This window comes from Dreissena polymorpha, chromosome 4 (genome assembly GCF_020536995.1).
Source record: "Dreissena polymorpha isolate Duluth1 chromosome 4, UMN_Dpol_1.0, whole genome shotgun sequence".
Lineage (NCBI taxonomy): Eukaryota > Metazoa > Mollusca > Bivalvia > Myida > Dreissenidae > Dreissena > Dreissena polymorpha.
The window spans coordinates 134286574-134304382 of NC_068358.1; the positions used below are offsets into that span (position 1 = coordinate 134286574).

Genomic DNA, 17809 nt, shown 5'->3' on the forward strand with positions numbered 1-17809 from the left:
AGACAATGGCCCTCACTGCGCTGTCAGAATGGGTCCATATTGTGCAGTATCAGACACTGACACTAATGCAGTAATTGGATGAAGAGTGTCTGTTGTCTTAGCTCATTTGTTATTTAAGATTTAAAGCAGTAGGCCACAAGATGACACGAGTGTGAAATCCTTTACCAGAGAATATCTCAGTGTAAACTAGTTAATAATACCAAACCATAGTTTTCTGTGGACTGACAAAGTTATGCATTGAAATTGGACATAATGTTTACAGAAAATGTAAAAGCTTCACATGTCCAAATAATAACATTAATAAAATTGTGTACAAAGTGTGCAATATTTTATTACAGGGTAAAATAGCCATGTAGAAAAGATAAAGACAATACTTGTTAGAATTAATTTTCATTGCCAATATGACTACAAAATTCCTCCCAAGGCTTCAATATAAATTGCCAATTAACTGCTGATGCCTATAAAAGATGTATCAGGAAACTTCATAGACCGGGCATCACCTTGAAAAAGGCACTCAATCTTCCCCAATCTGGCACCAATCAATCCACATTACAGCCAATATTGCCAAAGTACACTGATGGAGAGGCAATCAACAGCTCATAATGGGGGGCCATGCTCAAGATATATCAGTGGAACTAGCAGCATTCCAAGGAGCTGTCAATACATTATCTGCCCGAATTCCTGCAGTTCCAATCAACCACCCATATTTGCCCCCTCTTGGCCATAAGCCGGGAAGTCAATGAGAGTGCCTGTCCTGAGGCAGAAAGCAATATACACAGACAATTAAGCTGATCCTCCATATATTGACACCCCTTTGTCGTTTCCCAAGGAGCTGTGCAAACAATACTTCACATAATTTTTCACTATCAAATTGTATGGCATTGCTTTCTCGAAGACACTTAGCAAAAACCAAAACAACAAAAACAAAAAAGTGATTGCACAATCTGTGAACTGCAGGGGAAACTCTGCAGATAACAGATTGTGGCAGGCCATAAAACACGTTTTTTTTTCAAGTTAATTCTCTGTTGTTTAAGTTTTTTCCCAGACAACCGCACAGTGATTGTCTATAATGAGGACAAAGCAGAATCTATAACTGACTTCCTTTAGGCTTTGCCAGAAATACGAATAATTTCATTATAACAAATATCCAAGACATTTGTCCATAGAGAGCCAGAATGTGTCATTATCCTGTATGCAAACAAGACTGATAGAGCCTTATAGCTTTTAATCAACACTTTGAATTGCTGACAAGTCGCCTGAGACCAGCGTTTCACAAGAACATCTTTGTTCATCACAATAGAAAACTGCAGCAGTTTTTAATGATCAATTTGTTGTTTCTACTGTCCAAACTGTATTTAACTTTTTGCACAATAATGCTACCGTAAATGTATCTCAAACAAAAAAAAAAATAAAATCTGAAATTTTGATTGTCTTATTTTTTGTGAAAATATGTTAAGGTAATCAAAGAAAGCATTGTAAGTACTTCAGAGGAACGAAAGTATGTTCTAGAACCATTTGTATGTCTAGTTTAACATCAATTATGCAATAATGCCATAAAAGGCAGAAACAAGTTTATTCCCTTGACGTTGCTTTTCTATTTTAAGCAGATTTAGTTTACCGTACAATTACACTTACATAATTGACTTGCAATTAGAGCAGTTGCAAGACATAAATTCATTGTGCTTGAACTGGCATCCCCTGAGAAATTCACATAAATTTATGACATGGAAAAGCAGTTAGTTCAGTAGAACATTTACCACCGATATTTCCAAGAAGCTCTATTTACATTTTAAGGCTATTTGGGGATTTACCATAACAAAAAATGATCAGTCATATACATGCGATCTTTACTGAAATCCCATTATGTGAATGCACCATAAGAAGTTAAACGGCATAATCATGTAAATAAGGATGAATCATAACCTTCTGAAGGCAAAAAAATAATAATTTGTACCATTTTCTGCTTTAATAACATCAAATGTACATAATAACCATCAATTTGTTGTTACATGGAATCAAGAAGGTCTACAGACAATTCTATCCCAAAGAAATACAATTTAGCTTTGTCAATTTAATGGCAGCAAATCCAACCAAATTCAATAATTTCATTTAGCAACTATTGGCAAATATGTTTAATGTACTTTTCTCACATAGTTGCAAATTACCCGTTAACAAAGCGAGTCAACAGCCAACCCTATGAACATCGTGACCTGACACAAGTTTTCAAACATGTTCTTACAATGCAGCATTGTTGCTATTGCAAAAGAAAAACATAATTAGTTGTGAATTCTGTATTTGAAACTGGTTAAACAAATGATTACTTCTGTCAAGGAAAGAATTTAACATTAAACTCCGCAGGAAATAGGAATTGCAACCACTGCAAAATCAATGGATTGATCACAGGTGCTGAACACTGTTTGCACAATAACAGCCGCATTTTTCACACTTGGCGAGTACTTGAAACTCTTTAAACAGTAGGCTTGATCTGTTCAAACAAGTTATTTCTGCAGAAAGACAGTAATCCTGCAAACTGACATATAAACATGTTCACCCTTTGCAAACTTTACAAACCATCTTAGGAGCAAATGCTTGAAATATTACAGTGGTGCTACTGTGAAGGTAGACCTTTGATGCTTAAGTAACAATTAATTGCACAGCAGACTTTTGATGCTTATAGTTACATGTTCAACAGGCTTTTGATTATTTACAGTACATGTGCAGCAGACTTTTGATGATTAATGTTACATGTTCAGGAGGCTTTTTAATGATTTATGCTGCAATTAATTGTACAGCAGACTTTTGATGCTTTAAGGTTCATGTGCAATAACTGTTTTGGAGTCATAATGCAGCAAATCTACATTTTTAATTATAATCACATCAATTATATTAGATTCATGGTGTTTATGTAGTAGATTAGCTGCATTGACCATTTACTAACAATTATGTGTACAAGCATAGAAAATAGATGTTATTTTGGATACAAAATGTATTGTTCAACATGGATTTCCATAAGTTCGCATGGTTTTGCCATCTTTATTGTGCGTTCGTGCCATAGCAATGGTTCACTTATGTGCAGTGTTTGAGTATTGTTCATCATGCATTTTGCTTTAATTGTTAAATCATCCTTAACGCAAAAATGTTACCACACTTACGAGACACAGGTTTGAAACTGGTTCTAAGTGTCACCGAAATAAAATAAAGGATTGACAAAAGTTAAGTGCATAAAATGATGGCCAATAGATAACATTTCCATTTCTGTCTTATACATTCTAAGAAATTCTTTCCTTGTTGGCCTCCATTCAATAAACACTCCCTCTTCCTCAATTTACCAAGAATCAAGGCAGCCGCTCATTGTTGTGCACATTGTTTCTTGAACCATAATGGTGCGCCAGAGTTTTCACTTCAATCCCTTCAATCAATGCAAGAAAATAGTGTTATCTTTTCATTAGCAGCTTGTCATAGGACCCAATGGCATTTTCCTATAGCTTAGGATGGGTTGCATACAACTAAATCCAAATCAATGTTTCCATTAGGTTTCATAATGAAGTAAGAGTAAGTCCTTAGGAAATGTGGCATATGCAGCCATGGCCTAATCTTACAGCAAATCCTAAAAGGCAGATGAAAACGATGTAAGTATTTAATATAACATTTGTGAATACACTTTCAACAGGAAAAACACATACATGCATACGAAACAACGACAGATATAAATATATAAAGATAAATTAAACAGTCACCATAATGTAATTGAAACAGTTTGCTCAAAAGCACAATTTTTGGCTATTGTGTTAACTGTATTTAAGCAAAATGTTACAATTCTTTTTTTTGCAAACTCATGTAAATCGGTAAATTGCGTTAAGAGCAGCTATTTAAAGCGACAAATTGTATAACCTTATACAAAATGGCAAAAGATGTATGGATATATCGTCCATAGAGGATTAAAGCTGCATTTGATGTGTCCTGTGATCTTTGTTATAACAGCTTTGTCAAAGCTATTGGTTTCATCGATGTGGCTTAAAATATAACAGTATGGATTACAACTAATTGCTATTTCCCAACCATAATACAGTCATAATAGTCTGTTTTGAAAGAGATCCCTATTGCTGATAAGTATTGTTTTAATTTAACCACAAAGCTTCATGCAGTCCAAATCAACTGGGCCAATTACTGGTTGATATCACAGCATACTTAGTTTACCACATTAAAATAATGGCAATATGTTTTATAATATTGGCGTGTGCTACTAATAAAGTGCTGTATGCTATTGAAATGGAACCTTGTAATGGTGACAAATAATATCCCTTTGCATGCTGGGAAATTTGTCGTCTGCTAAAATGTCGTCTGCTGAATTTCTAAAATTAGCATTTTCTTCAATTTTTTTCAAATAATATCAGAATAGCAAACAGTTTGGATCCTGATGATACGCCACGTTTTGTGGCGTCTCATCTGGATCCAAACTGTTTGCAAAGGCCTTCAAAATTCGGTTCCCGCACTGAAAGGGATATTCTTGTGAGTTTCTGATACAGATGCGTAACTATACTTTTTGTGTGTACCCAAATATTTTATCTATCTCTGGTAATGTACTTACATTTTAAGTACAAATTAAGAACTACTAAATTTAAGATATTTTATTAACAATCAAACTTATCGGTAAAGAATTATTAGCATTGGCCCCAAATTTCAAGTCGCTTAACATAATATGCGCTTTGTTTTCTTAAATACAATTTTTCATGAGTGACGAGTCACTGTGACACAACTTGGTACTCCAAATAGCAAACCAGGCTGGTAATCTATTTTCTTTCCTTGAATTTCACCCACGGCACTGTAAATGACAGCACTGTCTGAACAAGTTTTTTTACGTTGATTTTATGTGCTTGATAATAAGCAGGTTACCAAATATATCCAGTCTGGCTAGATTACAGCACATATCAAATGTACAACAAAATTTACCTAGGCAAGATTAAACTGTAATAACATCCACTTGCCCATAAATCTGTTATAATAATCACCCCCCATAATTTAAGAATGACCCAGTTTTCTCCAAGCATAATTGTTCTATTGTTTTCCCAAATAAAATAATGAAAGCCAGATTACAGATAACTTTTGTTTACTGCTCCTCAGGTGTGAGGTCACAATAGAAGCACATTTTGAAAACTTTCTGCAGCTTTACATAGTCACCCCAATCAAGAACTTAATTGGTTAAATAATAAAATGAATTCAATACAAATATATTAAAGCAAATTTTTTTAAGCATATTGTATAGACCAATTGAAAGTTAGCCAGCATTTATAAAGTAATATACTTAGATGATTTGCATGCATTCATGATTACTTATAATATGATAATGTGCATTACAAGGAATAGAAACTTAATAAGTAATTGCCAAATTATCTTTAAACTTCGGAACTTTTCTTCTCAGGGTAGTATTTTATTTCTACAATAATAGTTACGTAATTTACCATCTTAACTGCGTATAAAATATATCACCAAATAGATGTTTCCCACGATTAAAGGACAACAACCTTCCATCTTTTATTTATTTTCTCAAGAGAAATGTCTTTATTTTCGGTCAAGAGTGTACGTAAATACATAATTATGTATGATTTGCTCACCTACTTTTACAGACATTGCTGTTTTCACAACGGAGATGATTTTAACTTATTTATAGAGATATTTCTGTTCTCAACTCACGCAGGGTATGCGAATACTTCGTTGACGGATGGCACTTCACTAACAGAGAACAACAAAAGCCACGCGCGAGAGGTGAGTTCTTCAGTTTTTTTGTATTTATGTTCTGTTTATTTGGTTTTTAGACACAGAACATTGTTTGGGTGATTCATGGTATAGCACTTCGTATTGCGAAGAAAGAAATTCGCTGAAAAACGGTGAATTATTTTTAAAAAAAAGCGACAAAATTCCATCGTTAATCAGCATGAATTGAATGATCAGTACATATTTTAACAAAATAAACATACTTGGAAATAAATCAAGAACGTGATTACTATTCGAAATAAAAGATCAATATATCCAGTAATGTTACAACATGTTACATTTTATGTTACTAATGTATTTGAGAAAATTCAAATGTTTTAAGAGTCGCATGCACATTTTTCATCTGTACTTCGTTTACCGATCATCTAAAAAACAATGGCACTTCGTTTACCGACATCTAGACACTTTTTTCCAGATATAACACACTCGTTTTTTTGTGAATCAAAAATACAGAATTCGCTGTGGAATACTGTAAAAGTAAGCAGGCAATAAATAAAAATGTATGTACTTAGTACGCAAATAAAAAACGAATTACCGAAGCATGTTCTTATCCCTTTGAAATATAATTATGATTTGGTATAAATGTGAAAGATAAATGTTAAACAAATTGGATATGTCTATAAATGAGTAAAATCTATATGACCATATATTTTAAATTACGTTCTAAACGGTTGATCTAAAGCATTTATCTTTATGTCCAAATGAAGTTACTAAGTCTATTTACTTATCTATTAGATAGCATGTCATGAATAATCACTCTGCTTAAACTGCCTCTCAGAGATTAATATCAGCAGCGATGCAGGTTCGAAATTCTATTGGAACTTTTTGGCTCAATGCCAATAAACGAAAATAGCAATAAAAGAACGAGCGGGGTCGATTTAATCACACGACAGTGGTGTAAAAAGTTATGCATATCCGTCTTTGTTTTTAATATAAACACAACACGTGCTGAATATGAAGTTGCATATAAGTGACACAATTATTTATTACAGGATGAGTGAATCGGAGCTTATGAATGCCGCCGACGGTTCGTTGTTGGACATTAGTTTAGATGAAGAATTGTGTACAAGCGAACGGTTCTCGTGTGGAATTTGTGAGGCCAGTTATGCTAGGAAAGCCTACTTGAAGCGTCATTTGAAGACACATGAGGATGGATGCATAAAGTGCTCAGTGTGCACTCAGTTCTTTAAGACTGAGGAAGACAAGTTCTATCCTATATAGCACCCTAAACTTCGTTTGTGGGGATATACTAAGTACTGACTCCATAATATAACATTTAAACATTTTATGTACGCATTCTTTTTTCCAGAATCAGTTGTTTTTACGATTTAATTTTACCCGTGTTTCTTTAAACTCAACCTATACAGTGATTTAGGGTCAGGTGAATCGCACTTCGAGCAAACGTTAGCGTTGCGTAAAGGGAAGTGCTCCCTATAAGCAGGGCTCAAAATTAAGGGAGTTTTACCATTCTATTTAATTGTGTTGCTACGCATAAGTATGGTCTTGATGATGCGATTCAAATAAGCACAACCAACATAGGGTTTTATGAAGAACAAATGTGTATTTGCCTCATAAAGACCCCTTCACTACAGTTATCTAGAGCCCTGCTATAAGTAAAATTAAACAGTATCCGTTGTTTTTTCATTTCTCTGAATCTCAAGTTACCATTAAAAAAACAAGTTCATTATGTACACATTTATTTAATAATAAATATTATCTTATTTGAAAATTGCAATTATAATAAACATAGTATAAATTAATAGTAATGTGATTTTTGAAAAATATATTTTCAAAATGTTTCGTATGAATAGCCATAATATAAATAAATGCATTTAAGGTAGAAGATAAAACTCAGTTATTAGAGTGCCCGCTTTGTTGGAAGTCTCCGTAATCTGAAGTGCCCTTTATCGGTAAACAAAGTGCCTGCAACTTTATGTTTGCCACCTATTACAACATGCACTATCTTTGTTTATATTTCATTGAATACTATCAAAATTTAAGTATTTGAAGCACAGTGATTACTCTACATGCTGGAATAGCAAACAATTTCTTGCAATAATTCTAAGTAGTTTTATTTTGTTAAAATGTTTACTCTTCATCCAGTTGATGCTGTTTTCCGATCGAATTTTCTATTTTTTGGGCAAAACTGTACCATTCTTCCGTAAAATTGTGTATTCCCAATACAAAAGGATACACCAGTTATCAACTCGACCATGTGTCTTGTCTTAAAAACTAATCTTTAGGATATAACTTTAAATAAAACAGAGGAACTTACCTCTCGCGCGTGGCGTTTGTTGTTCTCTGTTAGTGAAGTGCCATCCGTCAACGAAGTATTCGCATACCCGGCGTGCAACTCTACATACGTACATGTTTATTTTTGCATCATGATTGTGTAACCCACTCATATTTTGTATCTACTAAAACATAAAATGCTGTTCTGATATCATATTTTTCCGCCACTTGAACAACAATTGCTGTTATGACAATATTTTTTCCCTCACCTTGTGCTGGTCTTTGTACATAGAAGAGCAGGAGGTATTGTCTTTGGAATTGGGAGGCCATTTCAGAGTCTGAAACAGAAATCTCACTTGCAAAAGTATTATATATAATACATAGTGAACTACATAAAATATATATGAAGGTTGAGCCCAAACCTTCGTTACCTTTTCAATATTTCTTTATGACGATGTACATCTGATATGCCTATCATATGGATATAAGGTCTTTAGCATGTTATTGTATGTTTTTACTTTCTTGCAGGGTAAGAACAAAAAGTGTGTTGACAGGATGAGTTGTCAATGATCATAAAAAGTTGCTAAACAAAAGCCTTTGTTTGTGTTCATAAATGGCTGCTGCCATATTATTATTAATTTTGCACTTCAGAAAAGCTCTCACCCTTAACTCGTCTTGTTCCAGATCAATAACACTGATGTTATACATCTTATTCCTGAAACAAACATGTGAAAATCTTGTAAACAAAAGTAATAATTACCAACACAATAAAACATGATAGATTATGGTTTATGATTTTTAATTACTTGATAAAATGAATATATATTATGACTGACACATTTTCCACTTTAATTCTCCTAACATTTAAATGATAAATTAACAGATTTAATTGTTTGGCAATTTAGACTCTTTAAAAGTTAATAATAATTAACTGCTGAGGACTTGACCTTAAGTCGAGATCAATAAAAAAACAGATTCCACATCTTAGTATGGCATTTTTAGCAAATATGTAAATATTTTCAAGGGAAAGACCCCAGGGATCATATTACAATGTGCATGCAGTGCAGACCCTTTTTGTTTTTATTTGTTCAACATCTAAATCCATATTTACATGTAGTTTATGTAGTTTTCCATAGAATAACAGATGGTTGTACACGTTTAGATATACCGGTATATGGGCCTCACTAAAGTAGTCATGCAGTGGTAAAAACATTTCCTTTTGAAAAATGCAACTTATGACTTACATGAAAACATTTTGAATAACATTTGTTTTTGGAATAATTTTCAGTGCAAACAATTCCTGTTGCAATCATAAGACAAGAACAGACCTAGCCCCAACTATCAGCCGGTCATTTTCCTGTAGGAGAAGTTTGAAGTAATCAGGCTCTGTTTTCTCGCCCTCAAATCGCAGAATCTTCTTGCTGATCTCTGAAAAAAAAATAATAATAACAATTATGTTTGAATATTTGATTCAGTTTATTTGTGCACAGTCATACTAATGTATGCTCAATATGGCCTTGGTCCAACCCAAGGCGTAGTAAGATATTCAGTCATCTATCCTCATCCATTATCATTAATATTTTAATAATGACAATTAATATTATCACCGCAAACAGTGTAATTCCTCTTAATGCTAGACGCAGAAAGAATTAGGCAAGAAACAAATAGATAATTCTTCACATCTATCAATATTCTCAAACAAATTATTACAAAAAATAGTTTTAACATATAAATGCATATTTGTATGTATCAAGTGTTTTATTCTATTGTTTGACAGTAACAATGGGAGAAAATATCTGCTTTAGAAACTTTGTCTGCTGTATGGGTGACAGTTTTACATGTCACATACTATGTATCAACAACAGTTACTGTTAACAATGACAAATGTGGGCATCAAAAAAGACCAATCTACAAAATGTACAGGATAAAATTAAATTAAGTATCCTGTATTATAATTAAGTAATCAGGAAAACAGTATAGACTACATAAGCAAAAGAGATAATAACAAAATAGCCAATGAAAACACTTATTTAAAACATTTCACCGCAAGACATTTATAATGTCATTGATCATTTTTGACCCAGGAAGTGTTTATGACCTCAGGAGACCCACTTAGGAGTCAATGTCCAGCAGTTAACCCTTTGCATACTGGGAAATTTGTCATCTGCTAAAATGTCGTCTGCTGAATTTCTAAAATTTGCCATTTCTTCGATTTTTTTCAAAGAATACTATCAGAATAGCAAACAGTTTGGATCCAGATGAGACGCCACATTCTGTGGCGTCTCATCTGAATCCAAACTGTTTGCAAAGGCCTTCAAAATTCGGTTCCAGCGCTTAAAGGGTTAACTCAACACAAGAAAACAAGGCTATCTATTAAGGACCGTGAATTGACGTCAAATGTGATAACATACTGATAAACTCAAGAGTTAAATGTACTTTTTTTTTCAATATTCACCATTTTAACTTTATGATACTTTAATTTTTCTTTTTTGTCACATGACAACTGATTCTAGAGTTTCTTTAAACTCAAGAAAATACAATTGAAATATTTACATTACACAGAAAGAAGTAAAATAAAACAAATTACCCGGTAATAAAACTTTGAAAATTGGGCTCTAAAGTAGTAAAAAAAATATACACTAGCTGCTATGTACTTTCACTATCATTTTATAAAAGTTGATGTCAGGTTTTAAATCATAAAAGTACAGCATAGAAAGTACACATCTTCCTTAAAAAAAAACATAACATTTTAATTCTATGAACAACATTTTCACATTGACACCTTCTAATGAATAAATTATGATTCAAATCATAAATGAATAATTCAGAAATTTAAATTAATCGTAATATTCTATTGAAAGCCCCCAAAGAGCCCACTATTTCACAGCGAAAAAAAATCATCGGGGTAAAACCTTGTATTTATTTAAATCAATGCTTTTTCCACCCCCATGGATTATCAAACAGTAACCTTGGAAGAAAGCCAACTTTCAGTAAGAAATGATTAGTGTCAAAAAGAGATCTAGGTTTGCATAATATGTCTGACAGTGTGCCCAATTGTTGGTGACGATAAATTGATTCACCTTGCATTAATCGTAATTACACAATTATCGGCCAATAACAAACCCAGGATCAAACTTGATATAGATCCTGAATGAACTGTTAAATCAAATGGAGGAGGTGATACAAGTACTTCAATTCTACAAGAACAGTCATCATATTAGTAAAGTCAACCTCCTTTTGATTACTTAGATTTTAGGAAAATCCAATAAAGCTTTAAGAGATGAATATACGCAGAAATTATTAGCAATTAAACTTATAATAAACAATGAATACAATAGAACTGATGACCTGTCTACACTTCTCATGGTGTGACCCAGCAAATATGATTTCAAACAATGACCTCAATATCCTCAATTAATTTTGGACCATAATGATAATGGGGATAAGATTATTTGATGATAGTCACACATCCGATTCGCTTATCAAATGGACCCTAAGCCAAACGATCTGGAGATTCAATTATTTCGCCAGCAGGATGTCCCAAAAAACATGCAAAGCTGCCACATTAATCACTGCATTAACAGTAGAACAATAGTTGTTGTGCACAATGCACCCAAATAATCACAGTAACTTCAGCAGATGATTTGATAACCAATGCAAACAACTCCACAATTCATTTTTTTTGTCGTCTTGTCACAATCAACGGCTAATGCTGTGGGAACCAGTCATTGAAATGAACATTCCGACCCAGCCAGTCAAAAGTCTCATATGATTACTTCAGAAAAAGAAAATGTTTCAAGACCGCCAAAACGAAACAAAAAATCTTACAAAACTCGATTCCAGATTTTGCAATTTCTTTACTATATAGATTACTACATTTTCATATTTCCAGGCCTAAATGGCACCAAGTCCAATAAATCAAAATCAATTTATACCATTTTATGACAAGATGAGACAATATTAGAAGAAACAAGCAAATTCATCAAATTGATATCCCCCACCAATATGCTTCTGGACACAAAAGTGTTATATTTATCAAGATACAAAGGGCCATAACTCCGTTATTAACAGATGGTGTACAATCTGGCGTGCATTATCCTCTTATCAATATATATACTCATACCAAGTTTCAATGAAATCCACCAAAGCACTAACAAGGTATTGCTCCGGACACAAAAGTGCCGGACGGACGGAAGTCACGGACTACGGCAAAACAATATCCCTCCGCCTATGGCGGGGAATAACAAGTGACTTTATTGATAATCACTGCTTTCACCCCCCCCCCACACACACACATTAAAAGTTACATTAGTAATGAAGCAACAATTAAGGTTTCTGTAGGCACATTTAGAACTCTTTCAGTTATCACTTGTGCTGGTTTTTAAATCTGAGTGTTTTATAATTATGGGATCGAAATATCATAAGAGTAATTAATTATATAATGTTCAATAAAAGAGCCGGCCGTCTGGTAATAGTTTTTATTAACATTTCACTACCCGTCTTCCTTTTGTATACAAGATAATATCAGCACAACACTTACATAATGTTTATTAATTCAATTTACATATCCTTATTGTAGACAAACAATCAAACAGTGAAAATGTTGTGTTTATATTGATAAATATTGTGTAAAAACATTTAAAAAAACTCTTAACCAAAACATTTACTTATGAATTTTAAGTATTTGTTTATTAGATAAGTAAACAGACAAGTTTGTACATGTACATGTATATTATAAAACATGTTTATTTGCAATATGTTTAATGCGTATTTTATATGTAAATGTACATGTACATGGCAACACGTACTAAATGCATAACACAAACAACTTTGGAAGTTCATTTACACAGTGGATTTGGCAAACACTCGCAATATTTTTTACACGGTTTTGAGCACGTTATACAAATTATTCAATCAACTTAGTACAGTGCTGATTTGCTTAGGGTAGTATTTCACTTTAGTTTCCAATCAGTGAACACAAAACTGATCCTAAAGTTTAAATCACAACAAAGTTTTGGCAGCACTTCAATATTGTGGTTGAAATTAAATCATCAATATCCTTCACATACTCACTTATTTCAATACCCTTTGAAAATTGATAAAAATTACATGTACATACAGTTTAAATATTATTAGATATTTTTTAATATAAATTAAAGACAACAATGATTGTAAGGAAATGTTGTTTATACAATTAATAAATAGGTCAAAATTGCTATACATTGTATAATTAAGCTTATTGTCAGTCAGGCAGGTTTTTTTACTGACTTATATTAAGTGTTGCGATTTGTGTATTATAAGTTTAGCCATAATACCAGCATTCATATCCAGAATATGATGTACAAGGTAAATTTAATGCCGATTATGAAACAGTAGTATCCCGGACAATAATTTAACTAACAAATTCGTAATTTCATACATACAATTGAAATCAAACACCAACAGCACATAAAAACTATGACCTTTAGGAAGTCCACGGTTAATTTCCAAAAAAAAGGATTAACAGAAACATGTGACATGGCATGATTCATGAAAAATTTATTTATTTTAATTGATCAGCATTTCAGGTATCTTGTGTTTGGAAATACTTGATAGATTGTTGGTATATACTTTCCACTTAAATTTGATTTTGACAAATTTCCAAACAATAACAATTATGAGGAAATAGAACAGGAAATCAATTCCGTAAATTCAAAAGGTGTTGCTTTTCTTAGAAATCATTATCATATGAAAATATTCTTAATAAAAAACTAACACCTCAAGACATGCGAAATGTTTTTAAGTACTGCTTATTTGCCATTATTTTTGCCTAAAATGCAGCAAAATCATATTGTAATTGATATTACAAAAAAATTTTTTTTATAATATTATATTTCCATTCATAAAAATGACAACATTGTAAAGCAGACAATGGTTAAGTGGAAAGGATAGAAACCACTATAAATCTCTTAAGGACATGATTCAGTCATTCCTCTTAAGAAAAGGATTTTATCTCTGTCCTCCAACATAATTGTTTATTTACAAAGGATTGGTACATCCTATTGTTGTTGGTTTTTCCAGATGTCTGACCATAATAACAGCATGAAATGCCTTAATTAGGTTACCACTACTTCAACAAAAATAGAATGGTTAATTCTAGCAGCAAGTGAAAGACACATGAGTCCTGTGACATAATACACAGTGACTTGTATTTTTAAAATGTTACGTTCAAGTAATAATTGGTAAGTCGGGACCGACCTATTGGTTTTAAAGTGTTGATATTTGAATTGCTGTCAAAAACCTGATAGACCGAATCATGATACAACAAAATGATACTGCATCAGATTTCCCAATATATTTAACTAAATAAAGATGTGATTTAAGGAAAACAAATTATAATGACAGATGACTTGACTGCACATATATGCTGTATTGCGTTTTGACTCAATTTAATTGAATATTGTGACTGTTTATAGGGCTGACATAATTTTGTTTTAAATACATCATAACTAATTATATGGTATAGGTAATAGTTATCATCAAAAGTCAATGTTAAATGACAAATTTTCTTGGTACAACAAGTTAACTTTTTGTAAAATGTGTATTATGAAATACCCAATATATGGTGATTTACATATTCAAACTTAATACTTGCAGAACCATATAAATAACAATGAAGTGGGAATCTTAATACTAATACAATTTCTAAACCGTCATCCCAAAGTATTATTTGAAATGAATCAGCAGATTCCTTGCTAATTTAAATCGGGTAATAAACTTGAACAATGAACATCCCCACTACCGACAGCTATTGTACTATTGCTACACTTTATGCCGCATCCTGACACACAACCCTGATTTATATAGAGGAAAAATGAATATTTTACTTATTTTTGTAATTACATCCAGAATACATACTGTTGCTCAATGACAATCAGGTACTTCCCATTTCATTTATACCCATTTTAAATATCTCACATTTTCAAATGTTCTCAACAATGACTTGCAGAAAAATTGGATGAACAGTATTTTATATATTTTAATTCTTTAAGATATATAGATTGCATTCATATCATTGACAATTTTACATTACATGCAATATTCTTTTTACTGTGCTAATTATATTGAGATATTATACGGTTCACAGCCAATACCTTTACAACATAAAATAAACCTTAATTACTTTGCACATTATTTTATGCCCCATCCTTTGCAGTCTCCCTGGAGAAAACAACAAAGAAAGTATGAAGACATAAAGTCTCCTACCCACATACCCATAACAGCCTTGCATTGAAATTTTAATTAATGAACAGCCATTGAACAACAAAACATTCTAGCAGAGGTGATTGGAGAGGCTAACTGCCCATCCATGCAATGCAACCAATCCAAGGTATTATGATCGCATCATGAACAGATAATTGAGCCATGCTCTATGAAAAAGGGGTTTAAAACATGTGCATAATACAGTCGGCACAGGCTTATCAGGGACGACACTGTCCGCCTATTAAACTGCATTTTTGCTCAGAAGAGACTTTCTTAACCCTTTGCATGTTGGGTAATTTGTCGTCTGCTAAAATGTCGTCTGCTGAATGTCTAAAATTAGCATTTTCTTCAAAACAAATCCAAAGAATACTATCAGAATAGCAAACAGTTTGGATCCTGATGAGACGCCACGTTATGTGGCGTCTCATCTGGATCCAAACTGTTTGCAAAGGCCTTCAAAATTCGGTTCCAGCGCTTAAAGGGTTAAAACAGAAAATACCATAAAAGCAGAAAGTGTTGTCCTTGATAAACCTGTGGCCGGAAGGCCCAGGCTAATCGTGTACAACACTTAATGCACATGCATTAAACCCCTTTTCACAGAGCACGGCTCAATTGTTGTTTGGTCTGATTATGACAGGCTAATTCAGAGATAAATCCATTGAGTCTAATTAAGTTCAGGCATGGTGCTGATTTTATTGTTTGTAATTCCACACACTCATCAATTTCTTGGTACAAGCGGATTCATGAACAATATAGAATTGAACTCAATAAGTTGTCATTCTTAATAGATGAAAAACACACTAAGCACCATACATTTGGAAAGCTTTTTGGCTGGATTGCATATCATTATACATATTCTTGTTACCATTATCTGCATGCCTCTAAGCAACATAAGGGAATGAAAGTATATAACACAAAAATTGGTGAATTACTTAACTTGACAGCTTACTGTAATTAACCTGTTTTGTCAACCATACATCCACAGACAATGTCTATAAACCGGCTTGAACAGTTAATATTACGTTTACCACATTTGCATATTTGCATACTAATATTACATTAAAATATTACATATGTCAAATGTCATGCCACTGGTCCCTACATTAACAATCAAGGACTTCTTAAGTCACATTATAATAGAAAGTACCTGTTTAATTTTATTATATATAAGTCACCTTTGACACAAAAACTGGATTAATTATTACTTTAGTTTACGAAAAAATTGTTGTCCAAGAACAATTTGTAGCAGGTAAGTTTATAGAAGATCTGCCATTTTACAAACAATGTTATCCAGAGCACAAAGCACAATAGTACAAGGAACAAAATAGTCAAATCTAAACAACATTTTCTGTAACAGCATGCTTATATTGATTCCATTACTATCAGTATTGATATTCTTTACATGCACCAAGGACAAAATAACAACAATTAAAAAATGTGTCCGATTTAAGTAAGAAATCTGCAACATTAAACTTATTTGGTAAAACAAGTAATTTACAAGGCAATCTCAGATGATTAAAACAATTATAACCAAACCATATATAAAGTACCATAATGATAATTAATAAAAAGTTTAAATCATACAACAGAGGACCTTCAATTTAAGAGCATGACTTGTAATTAAATGCATCACACCCCTAAAGCGAAGGACTACGGGCACCTTAAGTTGGGGCATATCCCCTGCTCCAAGATGTTTGTCAACAAGCACACAAGATTACCAGCTTGTCCTTTATGTGAACTTTACATAGAGACACTTCAGTCTTGTCAAACTAAATGTCCGTGTTTGAAAACCTCTTCAAATGTTCAAAAGTCATACGAGCCCAGAACAAAATGGCAGCATAAGACAGCAAATCTAAGCAACCTTGGAATGACGATACATGAACAGGATTTGCTGTCATATTGTCACAAAATCACCAGTTATTTTGCAAGTATTCATGATAAGCCCAGTCTTTTATGTTTGCACGTACATCACCAGAAATTTACACTGATAAATCGATATAATAAATAGTTTATGAACTAGTGAAAGGAACTTTCAACATTTTGCAATGATGTTGGAGGGTCCTGTGATGCAATTTATTACATCGCCCATTAAAGTGCTTTAATAGTATTTATCATGTTGATATACAAGTCATATCATATATACAAACTAAGGTTTTACGTTATCTTCTCTTTAATATTAGCATCATTTTAAGAACCATCAGATTACAAATAAAACTATTGCGAAATTTAAAATCACTATTTTGGAATGTTTTCCTGTTTTTAAGAAAAGCCTTTGATTATTTCATAACATGCTATTTTGTTTTAAATTTAAGAATGATAACATAAACACAATAGGGTAGCATGAAATTAAGCAATCATTGTATCTCTTTATCATTATGGGAATACTTATTTTTTTATTGATACCATTTTCATATGGGAATATGACTTATTTGTTTTATTGAAACACTGAAATAAATTGGTTAAATTTTATTCCAATGTATTTGCACTCAGATGGTTGTCTTGCAAGTGAACTAAATGAGCTAGACAACCAGTCTCTATGTTTCTAAAATGCAATTTAGTGCAC

General features: G+C 32.6%; 1 protein-coding gene across 7 annotated transcripts in view; it reads right to left on the reverse strand.

Moving 5' to 3' along the window:
* LOC127876679 (semaphorin-1A-like) overlaps positions 1 to 17809 on the reverse strand; it is a 103504-nt gene that overhangs the window by 49615 nt on the left and 36080 nt on the right. For all 7 annotated transcript variants that reach the window (XM_052422056.1, XM_052422058.1, XM_052422061.1 and 4 more), the window contains 3 exons: positions 9333 to 9432; positions 8668 to 8719; positions 8274 to 8342 (listed from right to left, as the gene is read on the reverse strand). In XM_052422056.1, coding sequence (XP_052278016.1) covers positions 8274 to 8342; positions 8668 to 8719; positions 9333 to 9432 — 221 coding nt within the window. The remainder of the gene's footprint in view (positions 1 to 8273; positions 8343 to 8667; positions 8720 to 9332; positions 9433 to 17809) is intronic.